Raw genomic sequence first — 17,876 nt, 5'->3', positions numbered from 1 at the left:
CCCTACAGAGGAATGAAAGCCAATAAACAAGAGATCCCTGCTCCAACAAACTTAAAATTTCTAAATGGAGGAAGTGAAGAGGGAGTCAAAGATAAAAATAAATGAACGTGAGCAGGTGCAGTTATTTTATCTGTTGAAGTATTTATGTTCCCCCTTTGCATTTAAAGGCAAAACGCCTAAAGGCAGCTAATGTAAAAATGAAAAATAGTGAAAAAACAAACAAACAGCCACGTGAAAGTAAAAGGCAGAAGCAGCAGATGGAATCGTTAAAAAAGAGAAATGGCAGAAAATTCTACATGGGGTATTAGTCCAAAATATCTGGAGGTTGGTGAAGGCTGCTATCAATTGTGTCTTTAAAAGGTATCAATGCTACGCTATTGTAAAGGGATAGAAGCCCTAAAAGGCTACCCAAAAATTCACATAGGCTAAATGTTGGCTCTTGTAGCTAGGCTGGGGTAGAAGATCTGTTTCCTCAGGGGACCCAGCGAGTGCCTGAAATAATATTCCTCTGAGTCAAGCTTCAAAGCTTTTTTAATAAACTAAAAAAACATGAATAATTTTGCAACAAACCGCAGGAGGCCTCGAGAGATGGGAGCTGATTCAAGCCCAAGACTTAAGCAACAAGCTGAGAATGAAGCAGAATCGGCAACAGCGGGAGCAGCTGAATTCTGACCTCACGAATATCAGCGCTTGGCTGGATAAAACAGAGAAGGAGCTTGAAATGTTGCAGGAGGCAGAACCGCCCACCAGCATCACAGCCATCCATCAAAGAGTCAAGAAGCAGAAAGTGAGTTCGCCATTTGTCCTGGTAAATAATCCCTGTAGCCAAACTGAGAAGTGCCTTGCTGGATCAAGGCAAGGTCTTCCAGGGCTGCACTCTCTTTATGGCAGGGGACAATCTCTTAAGAAAGACCACACAGGTAAGAGAGCCAGAATCTGATCTGCAGAGGGCAGTTACGCCTAGAGCTTCTTCCATTTGGCTCCCGGGTCTAATGGCTGATGATAGACCTTGAAGTTTGCTTGATTCTAGTTCTATGCAGGTGTTCTTAACTAAGATAAGTGGGGCCAGGCATGCTAGTCCATCATCACGGTCACTACTAATTCTACTCTAAATTCAATTTATTTGTTGCCTTCTTACACCTGAGTCTCAATGAAACATCCCCCCCCCAAAAAAAAAATCCAAATGTGAGATACATAGATATAAACAACAGTAAGTATAAAACACATGGGACGCGAGTGGCACTGTGGGTTAAACCACAGAGCCTAGGACTTGCCAATCAGAAGGTCGGCAGTTCGAATCCCTGTGACGGGGTGAGCTCTCCTTGCTCGGTCCCTCTCCTGCCAACCTAGCAGTTCGAAAGCACATCAAAGTACAAGTAGATAAATAGGGACCGCTCCGGCGGGAAGGTAAATGGCGTTTCTGTGAGCTGCTCTAGTTTGCCAGAAGCGGCTTAGTCATGCTGGCCACATGACCTGGAAGCTGTATGCCAGCTCTCTCGGCCAGTAAAGCGAGATGAGCGCCGCAACCCCAGAGTTGTAATTCACATCAGTCATGTTCTTGTGGTCATGAACTAATTGTTGGAATGCACTCATAGAGCCTTCATAGGATTATCCCCTAAGTGAAGGTTTTGAACATCCTTGTTTGTTTGTTTGTTTTGTATTTTTTTATATTTATATTTATTTCTATTCCACCCCGGACCAGGACTCAAGGCAGCTTGGAGATAAAAATGCAAAAGCACAGACTGAAACACTTGTCAGAAGCAGGGGGGTGGGGGGCTGAAATCGGTTTATAAAAAAAGAATAAAGCTATGGAAAATTGTCGGTGGGAAACAGTTAAAAACAAGCCTTCCAAAATAATTGCAATCAACAATAAGCTAAAGAGCAGGTGAAAAAAACGTCAGCGTTTTCACGTATCCGGATCGGCTTGCCTAAACAAAAATTTTGTCTACAAGCAGGCGTTCCAAGTGTAAAAGATCAGTTTCTTACAAGTATTATGTTGGCACTTGCCACAGTGCCAGTTTTGTAGATGGGAGCGGTCGAGTAGGCATGCAAAGAAGCAAGGCAATCTCACTGGTAAACCGGTTGTTTTGTTGTGCCGCTGCTGAAAAACCCAAGTTATTTTGGAATGCAGAATCATAACCCACTTCTTTCCCGCCAGGATATGCTCAAAGCCTTTGATAACTACAAGGCACTTGTGCTTTCTGCCAACCTGACCAGCAAGGACTTCAGGCAAGGAGACAGCGCTGGATCCAAAGAGCTCCAGAACAGGCTTCGGCAAGTCAATATGCGCTGGGAGGAGGCCATTCATTTGATGGGAGAGTGGAGGAAGAGTTTGCAGGAAGCCCTGGTGGGCTGCCAGGTCAGTGCAGCCCATTGCTTTCTTATTTATAAGAAGTGGGTAGGGAGAAGGTTTTCCTCCATCTCTCAAAACACTGGAACTCAGGGATATAACCAATGAAAACGAACATTAGAAGATTCTGGGTGGGCAATGGAAGGTACTTCATCCATGGCTACTAATCCTGGTGTCCCTGTTCTGCTGTCACTGTTGTGAGGCTGTACATCTCTGAGTCCCAGTTTCTGGGCATCACAGGCAGGGAGGTTGCCGTTGCTCTCAGTTTCTGTTTGGTGGCTTCCTATAGGTATTTGCTTGGCCACTGTGAGAACAGGAATCTGGGCTAGACGCTGGCCTGATCCAGCAGCCTTTTTTATAATATTATTATTATAATAATAATAATTTATTATTTATACCCCGCCCATCTAGCTGAATTTCCCCAGCCACTCTGGGCGGCTCCCAATCAAGTATTAAAAACAATACAGCGTTAAATATTAAAAACTTCCCTAAACAGGGCTGCCTTCAGATGTCTTTTAAAAATAGGATAGGTACTTATTTCCTTCACATCTGAAGGGAGGACGTTCCACAGGGCGGGTGCCACTACCAAGAAGGCCCTCTGCCTGGTTCCCTGTAACCTCACTTCTCACAATGAGGGAACTGCCAGAAGACCCTTGGCGCTGGATCTCAGTGTCTGGGTTTAACGATGAGGGTGGAGATGCTACTTCAGGTATACAGGATGTTTTTATGTTTTTAAGCCAACCTGGGCAGATTTAAGAAACTGCTTTAAAATGCCATTTGCAGAACACTCCGTAGTTGCACAGCATTCTTACATAAGCGAGGCAAGATTTTGTGATTTTCCTTTCGGAACATAGCTGAAGGATGCAAGCCCACCTCCCTGCACTTCTGTCCTCCTTTGCCTGGAACAGATCGTGAAGCATTGTGGCTAATAGTCTAAATTGCAAACCAGGAAATATTCTTCTGCCATGAACAGGTGGCCTTAGCCAAGCCACGATCTGTCCACCTCAGCCCTCCACCTATGGTTAGTCAATATGGAACTGATAATACTGGCCTGCCTTTAAGTATTCACGAGAGACTGTATGCAGGGAACGCTGAGCATTCAAGAAAGCACAGTGTAAGTGCTACATATTATTACTACCTTTCAACCCAAGTTGGAAAGGCTCTGTATTATTTGGGTCCCTTCTGCACCGCCTGCTTATTGAGCATTCAGCCTGATTTGTTTGTGCAAAGTTTCCAAAGAGGTAGTTCTGGACTGTGGAGCATTCAGTCAAGCCATTCTTATCCTATGCTTTCTGGTGCATTTCCTTTCCTTATCGCAAAAGATTGCTGTTTCACAAGATCATCAGATCCTCTCAAAGTACGCAACCTGAGTTTGCTGGCATGCAGTCGAATCCTGCCTGCAAAATAGTCTGAAACCGGCCTTTGTCAGCAGATGCGATCTGATCAGGCTGCCCTTCCCTGCCTCTCCTAATAATGGATGCTTTTCCTCTGCAGGATTTCCATAAGCAAAACCATAACCTGCTGCTGTGGTTGGCCGTTGCAGAGGTTCGGAGGCATCAAGCACAGATCAAGGATCTGAATGCTGATCCTCACGCAATTCAGGAGAGCCGAAGAGAATTAATGGTAGGTTTAAAAAAAACAAAAAAAAACTTTTTGGTGCATCCATACAGAAATGATTGACCCACCAGTTGACTTGCTCCCATTAAGTACAATGTTACTTCGCTTCATTTGGTTTGATGGTGGGATGCCAATTATCTGCTTTTCAGATCCTTCCTGTGCCCTATCTTGTCGTGGTTAGTGATAGTCGTTGTAGGAGTGGTATTTTGATTTATTAGTCACCCTTCAACATGAGATCTCAGGGCAGGTTACAGCAACAATTATTATTATCTGGGTGGCTCCCAACTGAATTAAAAGCACAGTAAAACATCAAACATTAAAAACTTCCCCGCAAACAGGGCTGCCTTCAGATGTCTTCTAAAAGTCAGATAGTTGTTTATTTCCTTGACATCTGAAGGGAGGGCATTCCACAGGGCGGGCGCCACTACTGAGAAGACCCTGTACCTGGTTCCCTGTAACCTCACTTCTCGCAGGGAGGGAACTGCCAGAAGGACCTTGGAGCTGGACCTCAGTGTCCGGGCTGAATGATGGGGGTGGAGACAATACTAGAATCAATTTAAAATACTACAACAGGCAAGAAGAGAATAGGTTGGGTCCTAAAATATCTGTCACTCATATGTTTTCAGCATGCTAAGGAAACTGCGTAGTGTCAAATGCACATGAGTGGAGGGAACTCTGTGATTGTGTGATTCTATAACTTAAGGACTGCCCTAGAGAATGCCCTCTCCTGGGTCCCCAGTGATCAAACTTCTGAGAGTGTTGACCCTCCCTCAAGACCCTCTAGGGCAGCCTTTTTCAACCTGTGGGTCCCCAGATGTTGTTGGACTACAACTCCCATCATCCCTGAGCTCTGTCCTTGCTAGCTAGGGGTGATAGGAGTTGTGTTCCAACAACATCTGGGGACCCACAGGTTGAGAAAGGCTGCCTTAGGGGGTGTCTTGAGGGAGGGAGGCAGTCTTTCAAATATTTGGGGGCCTAAGTTGTTTTGGGGCTTTAGGCACTGATGTGAGCCCAGTGAATTGCGCCTGGAAACAAACTTACATATTAGCCGTTGCCCAACAATTCAGTAGCAGAGCATGTGCTTCATATGCAGAAGCTCCCAGGTAAAGTTCCTGCCATCTCCATTTTGAAGGATCTCAGGGCTGTCAGACAGAGATTTTGGAGCTCCGCTTCCCAATCAGAGTAGGCAACAGTGGGCTGGACAGATCAAGTGGTCAGCTTGATTCTATGTAGGGCAGAGTCATACATGCCTCAATATTTCCTTCCATTTCCCTGTCGAAGCAACTGGAGAAAGAGCTTCTGGAACGGCAGCCACAAGTCAACACTCTGCAGGAGATTTCCACTCACCTGCTTGTCAAATCTGGTGGAGGAGATTATGTTGAAGCTCATGAGAAGGTCCACGTTATTGGGAAGAAACTGAAGCAGCTTCTGGAAAGAGTCTCAAGTGATTTAAAGGTCTCGCATGGAAAGCCGGTGAGGCTGGGATGCATGCGCTTGAATCCAGGGTGATGCCGTTCTGGATCTCCCAAGGGGGAGGCATAACTCCTGGGAGATAAAGCTTTTCTTTTTCTTTTTTAATAATTTTTATTCATTTTCCAAACAATTTTATACAGTCAACACATTACTTAACACTCATTCTTCAGTTTTTGACTTCCCTCAGTTTCTCTGTCAATCTTTCGTAAAATTTCTATTTATTAACACATTTCTAAACCTAATATTGCCTTTTAGAACTCCTTTTCCTCTTACTCTCTTTTTTGCACTATTTCTTACTATCTCACCAGAGTCTCTCCAAAACCAACAAGCGTTCTCTGTACATCACATATGTTTTTCAGATATTCTGTAAATCTCCCCCAGTCCTCGATAAACTTTTGGTCTTTCTGATATCAAATCTTCCCAGTCAATTTATCCAATTCTGCATATTCAGTCAATTTCCTTCTCTATTCTTCCACTATTGGAATTTCTTCCTGCTTCCATCTTTGGGCCAGAAGTATCCTTGCAGCAGTCACTGCGTATTGAAACAGTTTACAGTCTCTCTTATTAATTTCGTTTCCTACCATTCCTAATAGGAAGGCCTCTGGTTTTTTCACAAACGTATATTTTAACATCTTTTTCAATTCATTGTATATCATTTCCCAGAAGCCTTTCACCCTTTTACACTCCCACCACATATGATAGAAAGTACCTTCTTTTTCATTACATTTCCAACACTTATTGCATGTTTTGTACATTTTAGCCAGTTTAACTGGCGTTATATACCATCTGTAAATCATTTTCATTACATTTTCTTTCAACGCAGTACATGCCATAAATTTCATTCCATAATTTCATCCAGTCGTCGTATTGTATATTATAACCAAAATTTCTTGCCCAATGTATCATTACTGATTTTAGCAATTCATCTTTTGTATGCTACTCCAGCAACATTTTATACATTTTGGACAGATTTTTATGCTCATTATTCAATACCTCCGTTTGAAATTTTGATTCTTTGCCTTCATACCGAGATAAAGCTTTTCTTACTCTGCAGAACGTAAAGTTCTCTTCTATTTTCCTCCTTCTAGGACACAAGTGCATTTCTGCAGGATGTGGACGAACTGGACTCGGGAGGCTGTCCTCAGCAACCAGAGAAACCTTGCACATATAAAAACAAGGCAAGCTGCTTGGCAATTCTTTTCCAAACCTCTGGTTTTTCTCCAGTCTGTTAGTATCTTCTCTTCGTCTTGTTTCCATCCAGAAATGCTTTATTGCAAGTTAACACAAACAGCTGACTCGCCCGGTTTGGTCAGGACAGTCCAGCAACTCAACTGTAATTCGTGGCCATGTTAAAGGATACATGGTTTCTGTTCAGTACGTTTCCCCAATCTGATGCCCTCCAGAACATTTTGGATTGCAGTCCTCCTCCTCCCTGACCATGCCGGCTGGGGGTGATGGGAGTTGTAGTCCAATAGGTCAAGAGGACACTAGGTTGTGGAAGCCTGGTTTGGATTGGTTCTTTAAGGCCAGGCTATAAGCTCTTCCCTTGTCACATGCCTATACAGTCATAACTTAGAAGCATAGCAGTCAAGCGTCCCTTATTTGGCAGGACAGTCCCTTATCCCAGCGCTGTGTCCCGCTGCTGTCCCTTATTGATGATGTCCCGTAAATTTCCCGGGTTTCAAAGGAAGCAGCTCCTCTCCCTCCCTCCGTGCCGGCCAGGGAGGAGGGAGGCTCCAACTGTGTTGCTTGGCTGCGTTGCTCACCCAATAAGGAGTCTAAGAACGACTGGGGGGTGGAGCTTGAATGCCTTGTGCCGATCAAATCGGCCGCGTTGCTGGGGACTCGCCTTTGCTCTGCGCTTCCCAGCGGGGAGGTGACAGTGGTTTTCCTTGATGTTGTGCCCTGAAAATCCCTTACTTTGGCCTCTGATCCCTTATTTTTGAGGCTGCTGGTCCCTTATTTTCAAATCTGTAAGTTGACAGCTATGCTTGGAAGTTGAACGGAATCCATTCCGGAAGTCTGTTCGACTTCCAAAACATTCGGAAACCAAAGCGGCTTCTGATTGGCTGCAGGAAGCCAATCGGAAGCTGCCGAAGCCCCATCGGACATTCGGCTTCCAAAAATAGTTCACAAACCGGAACAGTCCCTTCTGAGTTTGCATCGTTTGGGAGCCAAAACGTTTGAGAACTGAGCTGTTCGAAAGCCAAGGTACGACTGTGCCTCAACCCATTCCAGTGGGGGTTCAGGCGTAGTTATGGGACTGAATCCGCCCTCGTCACCCTGACTACTGGAGGGATGCAAAGGCGTATGACCCTGCAGTGCTGACTTGAAGGTTTTGATAGCATTGACCATGTGATCCAACTGAACGGACTCTGCCAAATGAGCATTGGGGCACAGCTTTATGGTGGCTGCAGTCCTGTTTGGTTTTTGTCCCCATCCTTCTCCAGGCTTGATTCTGCAAGAGGGGCACTAACCCTAAGGATGAGGAAGCTAACGGGCAGTGCCACCCCCTGGACTGGTTGTTAAGTAGGCAGCTGTAGGGGGATGTCTGAGAGAAGACTTCATTTAGTGGGGCGCTACCCCATTCATCCTAATGGAGCAACATCCACTCGTCAAACCCACGTTTCCTGTGACGTTCCCACGGCACAGAAGCATTTTGAGCTCTGTAACCGGGTCCCTTGGGATTTACTTCTTTGCGCTTGCGTTTCTTGAGGAAAGTATGACTAAATAACACCGTGATATCTCCATTTTAAGCAGGCTGGTGGAAGGAACACCTTGGAGACTGAGAGCGGCGCTGATATTAGGTAGGATGTTTTGGAAAACGTTTTCTTTAATTTAAAAATGGAGGTTGCATTTTTAAGGCAGTCGCAGGGCCAAGCTAGATGCGCTCATAATCACATGTTAATTAACACACACATTGTATATTATGTAAATAGCAGCCACAGGGAAATCTGAGCAGGATCAAGGCCATGGAAAGGAGGAAGGGGGAGTTTAGCGCTTTTTCCTCTTTGCCAGAGTCCGAGCAGAGACACACAAAAACGGTTCATCAAAGGTGCTGTATGCATTGCATAGGGAGCCACTACCGGCAACTTTCCTGGAAATGCAGACACCTTTGAATGGGAGATTTTTGCCCACACTCTTTAAAAACAAAAACAGGTGCATTAATTGCATTCACACAACCAGCACTTGAATGTCCATAATTTGTGCTGTGTGGGATGTGGGTGGCGCTGTGGGTTAAACCACAGAGCCTAGGACTTGCCAGCGGTTCGAATCCCCGCGATGCTCCCGTTTCTCGGTCCCTTCTCCTGCCAACCTAGCAGTTCGAAAGCACATCAAAGTGCAAGTAGATAAATAGGTCCCGCTCCGGCGGGAAAGTAAATGGCATTTCCGTGCGCTGCTCTGCTTCACCAGAAGCGGCTTAGTCATGCTGACCACATGACCCGGAAGCTGTACGCCGGGTCCCTTTACCTTTACCTAACTGAGAGGTGGCCAGACATTTGGCTTGTGAGATCTGCTAGAAACCAGAGGTCTGCCAGATGCAGCAAGGTGCACAACAGTGGCTGGGATTCAGCTGAGGCCCATCAGCGGAAACTCTGCACAACGACTTCCACTTGTGCAACAGATTCCCCCCCTCCCCCAAAAAGGGTATGTGGGGCATCAGGAAAACCCCCAGAACGACACACGGAGAGAAAAGAGCGTGGAATCATTCCGTCTGCCAAGGTGAGATGCTTGCAATGACGGAACGATTGGAATAGCACAGCATCAAATTCCTCCCGGTGTCTCCGGGTAGAAGGGCTCAGAAGGGGGAGACAAGGTTTGTGGCCCTTAAACCAGCTCTGCAGAAAGCTGCTGCCAGTCCGAGTTGAGAATATAGGGAAGCCTTTCAATGTGTTGTGTTTTTATATACCGTATTTTTCGCTCTATAGGACGCACCCGACCATAGGACGCACCTTGCTCTCTGCTCAGCACCCCTTCAGCGAAGCGGCAGGAGAAACGGAGCCCCTTCCATTTCTCCTCCCGCTTGGCTGAAGGGGTGCTGCGCAGCTCTCCCTCTCTGCTGAAGCCTGGAGAGTCTTGCTCTCCCAGCTTCAGCAAAAGGAACCCGAAGCCTCCGGAGCACAGCGGGACCTCCCACTGCGCTCCGGAGGCTTCAGGCGGCTATCACTGAAGCCTGGAGAGCAAGAGGGGTCGGTGCACACCGACCTCTCTCGCTCTCCAGGCTTCAGCGAAAGCAATGCGAAGCCTCCGGAGCGCGGCAGGAGCGCTCCCTCTGCGCTTCGGAGGCTTCATGTTGCTATCGCTGAAGCCAAGGAGCCTGCATTCGCTCCATAGGATGCACACACATTTCCCCTTAATTTTTGGAGGGGGGAAAGTGCGTCCTATAGAGCGAAAAATATGGTATGTTGCAAGCCACCCTGAGTAGCTGCTGATTGTGACGCCCTAGAGTAGCGTTTCCCAAACTGGCTGTTGTTGGACTACAACTCCCATCATGCATAGCTAGCAGGACCAGTCTTCGTGAATGATGGGAGATGTAGCCGGAGACCTAAGTTTGGGAAACCCTGGGCTAGATGAAGTCTGACTCAGTGGAATGCAGCTCCATGTATAAATTCTCTTCCATATTTGCAGAGGGGATGACGAGGATAGTGCCAGCCCAGCTGCTCCCAAGACCCGCGGCTTCCTGTCCCGTGTCCTGCGAATGGCGTTCCCTCTTCAGTTGCTTTTCCTTCTCCTCCTGCTTTTGGCTACCCTGCCCCCTTTCTCGGAGGAAGATTACAGCTGTGCACACCGCAACAACTTTGCCCGGTCTTTCCACCCCATGCTGCGATTTGTCAATGGGCCTCCTCCCTTCTGAAGCGTCCCAAGGGCTTTTTTGCACCTCAACCAAAATGAACCTCCTCAGCTGGCTCTTCTTCTCATGCTGCTATTGCCATTCTGAGGACTTCACACAGTGAATGCGTCAGATTTCACAACTGAAGAAGTAGATCCTCTAGCAATTTCAATATTTGGGATGGGTTGCGGGGTGGGGGCAAAGACAGGTGTTAACGCGGTTTTGTACAGGAAAATACTTTTTTCTATATATTTTTGAACTGTAGGCAACATACTGTATACTTTTGCACAATGTGTGATCAATCGGCTGGTGGCCTCCATGCCAGAATGTCTTCTGAAGACGAATTTTCAAGATAATGTCATGTTTGCATTGAAATAATGTGATTTTTAGCTAACGGCGAATGCTGTAGAGAATAGCTTTTAGTGTGACGGAGAGAACCCATTTTTCAGCTGGTGCTTTGCATGCAAAGAAATCTATTTCCGTACTTCGATATTGTAGTGAAAAGAAAGGTTTGATTTTATATAAATATATATAAAATACTTGTTACACTTTAGTATTTTAGCAACCCTCTCTCTCCAGTTAACAAATACATATAGATACATAGACAGATTGATAGATGCAGTGGTACCTCGGTTTAAGAATGATTTGGTTTACAAATTCTGCAAAACCAGAAATAGTGTCTTGGTTGGCAAAATTTACCTTGGTCTAAGAATGGAATCTGAAAGGTGGAAGGGCACCGGCAGCGGGAGGCCTCATTAGGGAAAGCTCGTCTCAGTTTAAGAACGGTTTCGGTTTAAGAACGGACTTCCGGAACAGATTAAGTTTGTAAACCGAGGTACCACTGTATATAAGTTTCCACAACAAAGATTTTAGTATAGTGGTACCTCGGATTCCATTCGTTTGTAAATGAAATCATTCTTAAGCAGGACTGTTCTTAAACCAAGGTACCACTGTATGTACTTAGAACTGCAGATTTGTCTCATGTCTTCTTTTGTACTTTTATTTTAAATAAAAAGAAATGAAAATGCTGCATGTAGGTGGCTTATATTGTTCATAGTTTTATATTTAAAAAGTGCTGACCATAATTAGTGTTGATTATCTCACTTGTATACGAATCAATGGTGTAAACTTGCGGCTTTTTAATCAAAAGATGTTTATGTGTTAATTTTTTGAATAATTTACAGTAAGCCAAAAGAAAGATACGTGGATGTTTTTTAAAAAAATAATTTTTAATAATGGAAGGGCACAATCAATCCCTATTCCTATGCAGCAGAATGCATGTGCATAGATAACACCATAGGGCCATCAGTGGCGTAGCGTGGGTTGTCAGCACCCGGGGCAAGGCAAGTAATTTGCGCCTCCTAACCCGTGGATTTGCTCCCCCTAACCCATGGATTTGCCCCTAACCCTAACCCCCAGATGTTGCGCCCGGTGCGGCCGGCCCCCCCTGCACCCCCCACGCTACGCCACTGAGGGCCATGCTGGTTTCCAAAACGTGCACACTGCATTGCTAAGCTGCTTCAGCTGGGAATTAAAATCACTTGAAGGTGAAGCAAATTCCACGCCGGTTTCTGCATAGGAGAGGGAGCACTAAAGAGGGAAAGGGGAACCATTATGGGGAACCCTCTGTGCCTGCACAGCTTTAATGGTACATAAGCCATCGTCGATACATTGAGCCTCCATGCTCCAAGGCAGTATATCACTGGATAACAGTTGCTGTGGTGGTGAGGAATGGACTGTTTCCTTCATGTTTCCTGGGGCCATTTGATTAAGCCGTTGCTTACAAATTGGTTGCTATGCCTGATGAATCCAGGGCTCATCTTGCGCCCATGGGGCTCACGCCCTAACTTCACAAGATTTGTCACATTTAAGGTGAAGCTGGTGGTGAGAGATCAGAAACAGTTTTACCTGGATCCAAAATATATTGGCTGTGTACACAAAGTCCATCTTTCTTTTTCCCCCAACCCCCTCATTAAAATTCTGCGGCTGTGTGCAGCAGTCCTGAGTTTGTTTGTCTTGATGTTTTATAAATCTGGTTTCCTGGAACACTTCTAGGATTGGGAGAGGGCGGGGCATGGTAAACAGCCGTCTGGTTCAAGGACCCAAGAGCCATTGGGGCAAGCCATTAGTCGGGACTGAGGAGCAAGGCAGGATGAAAGAATAGCCAAAGGCCACAGGGACACACCAGAAGCTCAACTGGAAGAGGCAGCCCATTGATGCTCCTTCCTGCCTAAGATGATCCAATGGCCAGTCCATATAGGGGAAGATCCACCTGCAGTTCAGTGGTTCATTCACAAAAGATCAAACAGCGCCCACCAGAAAAGATGAGTACCCTCAGAAGAATGGGAAGAGGTGAAGGAAAACACTCCTATCCATTAAGAATGAACTCACAGCTGTCCATGGAGGCGCAGGTCAATTCTGTGTCCAGGGCAGCTCTCTACCAGCACCATCTGGTACGCAGGCTCGGACCCTACCTGCCCGCGGACTGTCTTGCCAGAGTGGTGCATGCACTGGTTATCTCAACCCTTAGACTACTGCAATGTGCTCTGCATGGGGCTACCTTTGAAGGTGACCTGAAAACTGCAGTTAGTCCAGAATGTGGCAGCTAGACTGGTGACTGGGAGTGGCTGCTGAGACCATATAACACCGGTCCTGAGAGATCTGCATTGGCTCCCAGTACGTTTCCGAGCACAATTCAAAGTTTTGGTGCCGACCTTTAAAGCCCTAAACGGCCTCGGCCCAGTATACCTGAAGGAGCGTCTCCACCCCCATCGTTCAGCCTGGACACTGAGATCCAGCGCCAAGGGCCTTCTGGCGGTTCCCTCATTGCGAGAAGTGAGGTTACAGGGAACCAGACAGAGGGCCTTCTCAGTAGTGGTGCCTTCCCTGTGGAACACCCTCCCATCAGATGTCAACGGAAAAAAGAGCTATTCTATTTTTAAAAGATATCTGAAGGCAGCCCTGTTTAGGGAAGTTTTTAATATTGAATGCTGTATTGTTTTTAACACTCAATTGGGAGCCGCCCAGAGTGGCTGGGGAAACTCAGCCAGATGGGCAGGGTATAAATAAATGATGATGATTATTATTATTATTAAAGATTATGGGAGTTTCACTGGTGCACCTGTAGGGCCAGAAGTCCCCCATTCCGGCCAGAGAAAGACATGGCACATAAATGCCGATCACCTATAGCTGTAAGAAACAAAGAAGCTCACCTGTGGACCATTGTCCTTGGCCAGAGCTAAGCTCTCTCCCATCTGGCTAAGAGCCAGCTCAGCATCCTAGGTTTTCATAGACGGACAGAACCTAGCAGCAGATCCATGTCAATTTCGGCTCATGTCACCAGCCACAATCAGGAATAGGTCAGCAATAAAAAATCTTGGTGTCAGTGAAGTTAATGCTTTCTTCAAAGAGATCAATGCCCCCCCCCCCGTTCTTTCCCAAGGGAGGGGGGGTCCTTACCTGGTGCCCCCCCCACTCCTCTGTATCCAGCCATTCCATGACAGCTTATTAGTAGAAACATCTTGCTCATCCCCTTTTATATTTTCTGCCAACACAATCTCTGCTACAAACGTGAGTCAACAGTACCAGCTGCTGAGACTAACAACATCAGGATAGCAAACAGTCCTTACAATTGTGGGTTTGCATGCAGAGGAGTGACATTAAATTAGCGTACTAATTTTAGTATTGGTCCAAGTGGAAAGAACAGTAAGCTCAGAAAATTTCACAGTTCTGGGTAGGTCTGCTTGGCAACCGAACTTGAATCCACAGAGTTGAAGCTATGTCTATTGCTTTACAGAGGGCAAGAGGGCAGATCTCTTTGAATGTATGTTGTGGTTGTGGCTTTCATGTGTCTGGTTCCTGGCTGTCAACACCCTCTTAGCTGCTCCACTTCAGAGATCCCTCACCAAGCACCCAGTGTCTCTTGATGCTAGGGATGAAATTGAGAGGCAAGATTTAAGCCACCGTTTGCATGCTATCCATCAGTTGCAGCCTACAATCGTAAAAATGAAAAACAAATATAATAATAATAATAATAATAATAAGTTTCCCCAGCCACTTTGCTGCCACATACAGCTGGACAGCACCATTACTGGCCCCAACAACATCAAACATACCATCTCAGGACTATTTAATTTCTCATCTTCTAACATTGTGTATGCTATCAAATGCCAACAGTGCCCTTCAGTTCTCTATATTGGACAAACAGGCCAAACCCTACGACAAAGGATAAATGGGCATAAATCTGATCTCAGGAATCACAAGACAGAGAAACTAGTAGGAGTACACTTCAATCTCTCAGGACATTCTGTACAAGATCTCAAAGTCTTATTACAAAAGAATTTCAGAAATAGACTGGAAAGAGAAGTTGCTGAATTGCAACTTATTACTTAACTTAAAACCATGGAGCAATCTGGTCTGAATAGAGACATTGGATTCTTATCTCATTATACATGATAAAGCTATTTTTAGCCATCTCACCCCTTGCTTTTTCCTGTAAGACCAATTGCAGTCGTCAACAGGTTTACCACACCTATCAGCCAGTCACCCATCTCCCACCACCCTTCTGAGTAATACCCCTCCCCACCCTCCCACTATATATAAGGGTCTGGTGACCTCTGTTTCAGTGTATCTGAAGAAGCGTGCATGCACACGAAAGCTCATACCAATAACTTAACTTAGTTGGTCTCTAAGGTGCTACTGGAAGGAATTATTTTATTTTGTTTCGACTATGGCAGACCAACACAGCTACCTACCTGTAACTAAAAACAAACTCTACATTAGTAGAAAGAGCTCAGAATGGGTTTACCCAACTTGGCTCCTGCTCACACCATACTTTGAAAGGCACCAAAACACAATCCCAAGAATGCTTTGAGTTCAAAGGTGATAACAGCAAAGGTGCACATTCATAATTATCTTGTGTTTTGCAAAACACTGCAGGCAAGGAATGAAGTCAGTATGTGTGGCAGGAGCTAGAGAATGCTCTAGCCTCAACAAACTCCCTTCTGTAGAAACAAGCCCTGCTAATTTCAGAGGCACTTATTTCCAAATACTTGCACTTAGCAATTCAGGAAAACAATGCAGGCTCTAAGTAAAGATATACAGCCAAAGCAGTCATCATGAATGGAGGTGCTAAATTGCTTGTCATGAAAGGAACTCGCAGGGAGTTTCAAGCATCCAGGGCAGCTAAGCCAACAAAACAAGAAGGAGTTCCCTGTATGCCAGGGGTAGGCAACCTAAGGCCCGGGGGCCGGATGTGGCCCAATTGCCTTCTAAAGCTGGCCCTCAGAGGGTCCAGGAATCAGTGTGTTTTTACATGAGTAGAATGTGTCCTTTTATTTAAAATGCATCTCTGGGTTATTTGTGGGGCCTGCCTGGTGCTTTTACAGGAGTAGAATGTGTGCTTTTATTTAAAATGCATCTCTGGGTTATTTGTGGGGCATAGGAATTCGTTCATTCCCCCCCCCCCAAATATAGTCTGGCCCACCACATGGTCTGAGGGACAGTGGACCAGCCCACGACTGAAAAAGGTTGCTGGCCCCTGTGTATGTGATAATCTCTGCTTCTCATTCCATTTTTTAGGTACTGTGTTATAAAATGTTATGGTGGACCCACACAGCACACACACACACACACACCACAAAAAAACCCCAATCCTTCAGAATTAAGGAAACATTCCCTGAGAAAGTTATGCTTAACTGAATCCCAAATACCACCTTGGCTCTCCTAATGACTCAAAATTTTTCCTCTGCAGAAGGAATATCTTAGAGAAACCTTTCTCTGTAGTTCTTTCATTTGCAAATCCTGTTTTAAGGGCATATTTTATATATGAATAGGGCAGGTGTGTGACCTGGATTCAAGAATTAAGAAATTCACTGACTCCAAGGAGCTGGCCAGGTTCCTTCAGCAAGCATTATCTCAACAGACAGGAGACTCAAATGTCTGTTGTCTTTCTGTGACACATGTATGATGTTTTTGGGGTGGTCTCAGGCTAAGCCTAGGGGTTCATAAAGTTTTTTAAAGTTCCTGCCCATCTTTGTTCTGGGTCCCTTGCAAATGGGAGGACTCTGTTGCAACAGGAAAACAAAGATCTTCCTTGCTTTCCTTCTACTGGTTCCTGCCTTCAACCATTCTTCTCTGACTGATCATGGACTTAAGGGACTCAGAGTCCTTTGAGGAGTTGAGCTGCAAAAGTCAACCCCAACATTTTCTGCAACAGCTGGTGTAATGCTGTAGAGAAAAGAATATGCCCCACCAAATGGTGGAAGCAGAAAGTGCAGGGGGGAAAGTTGTTTGAACCCAGCATGTCACACACATTTGTACGTTGGAAAGAGTTGCACTCCATCTTTTGTTGCAATTGTCTCCAAAGTTATGCATCCTTGTCACTCAGTGACAACAAAGTCCAAGTTTGGCTGCCATGCACTGAGTTCCCTTTTGCAATTCACCCTAGTTGCTGCTTGTTTTCTCCTGCTCTGGAGGACTCGAACCAATGGCTTCAAGTTGCAAGAAAGGAGATTCCGACTAACATTCGGAAAAACTCTGACAGAGCCATTCGGCAGTGGAACAGAGGTTGTGGACTCTCCTTCCTTGGAGGTTTTCAAGCAGAGGTTGGATGGCCATCTGTCATGGATGCTTTAGCTGAGATTCCTGTATTGCAGAAGATTGCACTAGAGGCTTTAGGTCCATAAATTACAATATAGCATATATTCAACACAAAAAACAGCGACAATTTGTTGTTGACAAAGGACAGCTAGACATATTAAGGGCCTTATTACCTTCAGTAGCTTAGGGCCTCATCAAACCTAAATCCGGCCCTGTAGCCAGGAGCCATATTTTCATAGAATCATAGAATCATAGAGTTGGAAGAGACCACAAGGGCCATCGAGTCCAACCCCCTGCCAAGCAGGAAACACCATCAGAGCACTCCTGACATATGGTTGTCAAGCCTCTGCTTAAAGACCTCCAAAGAAGGAGACTCCACCACACTCCTTGGCAGCAAATTCCACTGTCAAACAGCTCTTACTGTCAGGAAGTTCTTCCTAATGTTTAGGTGGAATCTTCTTTCTTGTAGTTTGGATCCATTGCTCCATGTCCGCTTCTCTGGAGCAGCAGAAAACAACCTTTCTCCCTCCTCTATGTGACATCCTTTTATATATTTGAACATGGCTATCATATCACCCCTTAACCTCCTCTTCTCCAGGCTAAGCATGCCCAGCTCCCTTAGCCGTTCCTCATAAGGCATCGTTTCCAGGCCTTTGGCCATTTTGGTTGCCCTCCTCTGGACACGTTCCAGTTTGTCAGTGTCCTTCTTGAACTGTGGTGGAGAAACTCAATTTTGAAACTCAATCTGAAAAGGCCCATGAGTATGACTTTGCAAACAATGCCAATGCAGATTAATAAAAGGCTTTATCCAGAACCTGTTGAGTGCCCTCTGGATCCAGGAATTAGAAGGAACTAGGGCATGCAGCATACACCCTGCAAAAAAAAACCCCACAGCATGATAATAATAGTAATAATTTGCAGAAATTGCTTTTCACTGAAATTGCAGACCGTTAGACCCTGGCCCTCGCTGCCGGTCAGAGGAAGAACTTGGAACTCCCAGCTCAG

General features: G+C 45.6%; 1 protein-coding gene across 1 annotated transcript in view; it reads left to right on the top strand.

Moving 5' to 3' along the window:
* The window catches only part of SYNE2 (spectrin repeat containing nuclear envelope protein 2), a 256,839-nt gene extending 244,570 nt beyond the window's left edge, over positions 1 to 12,269 (top strand). The window contains exons 107-114 of the mRNA XM_083432892.1: positions 576 to 787; positions 2,159 to 2,359; positions 3,845 to 3,973; positions 5,249 to 5,440; positions 6,529 to 6,618; positions 8,198 to 8,247; positions 10,070 to 11,572; positions 11,746 to 12,269. Of these exons, the coding sequence (XP_083289018.1) occupies positions 576 to 787; positions 2,159 to 2,359; positions 3,845 to 3,973; positions 5,249 to 5,440; positions 6,529 to 6,618; positions 8,198 to 8,247; positions 10,070 to 10,295 (1,100 nt within the window). The 3' untranslated portion in view covers positions 10,296 to 11,572; positions 11,746 to 12,269. The remainder of the gene's footprint in view (positions 1 to 575; positions 788 to 2,158; positions 2,360 to 3,844; positions 3,974 to 5,248; positions 5,441 to 6,528; positions 6,619 to 8,197; positions 8,248 to 10,069; positions 11,573 to 11,745) is intronic.
* Positions 12,270 to 17,876: the final 5,607 nt, after the last annotated feature.

The sequence above is a fragment of the Podarcis tiliguerta genome, assembly GCF_965153285.1.
Source record: "Podarcis tiliguerta genome assembly, chromosome: 1".
Classification (NCBI taxonomy): domain Eukaryota; kingdom Metazoa; phylum Chordata; class Lepidosauria; order Squamata; family Lacertidae; genus Podarcis; species Podarcis tiliguerta.
The sequence above is the reverse complement of the archived record's forward strand: the minus strand, read 5'-3'. Positions and strand labels throughout refer to the sequence as shown.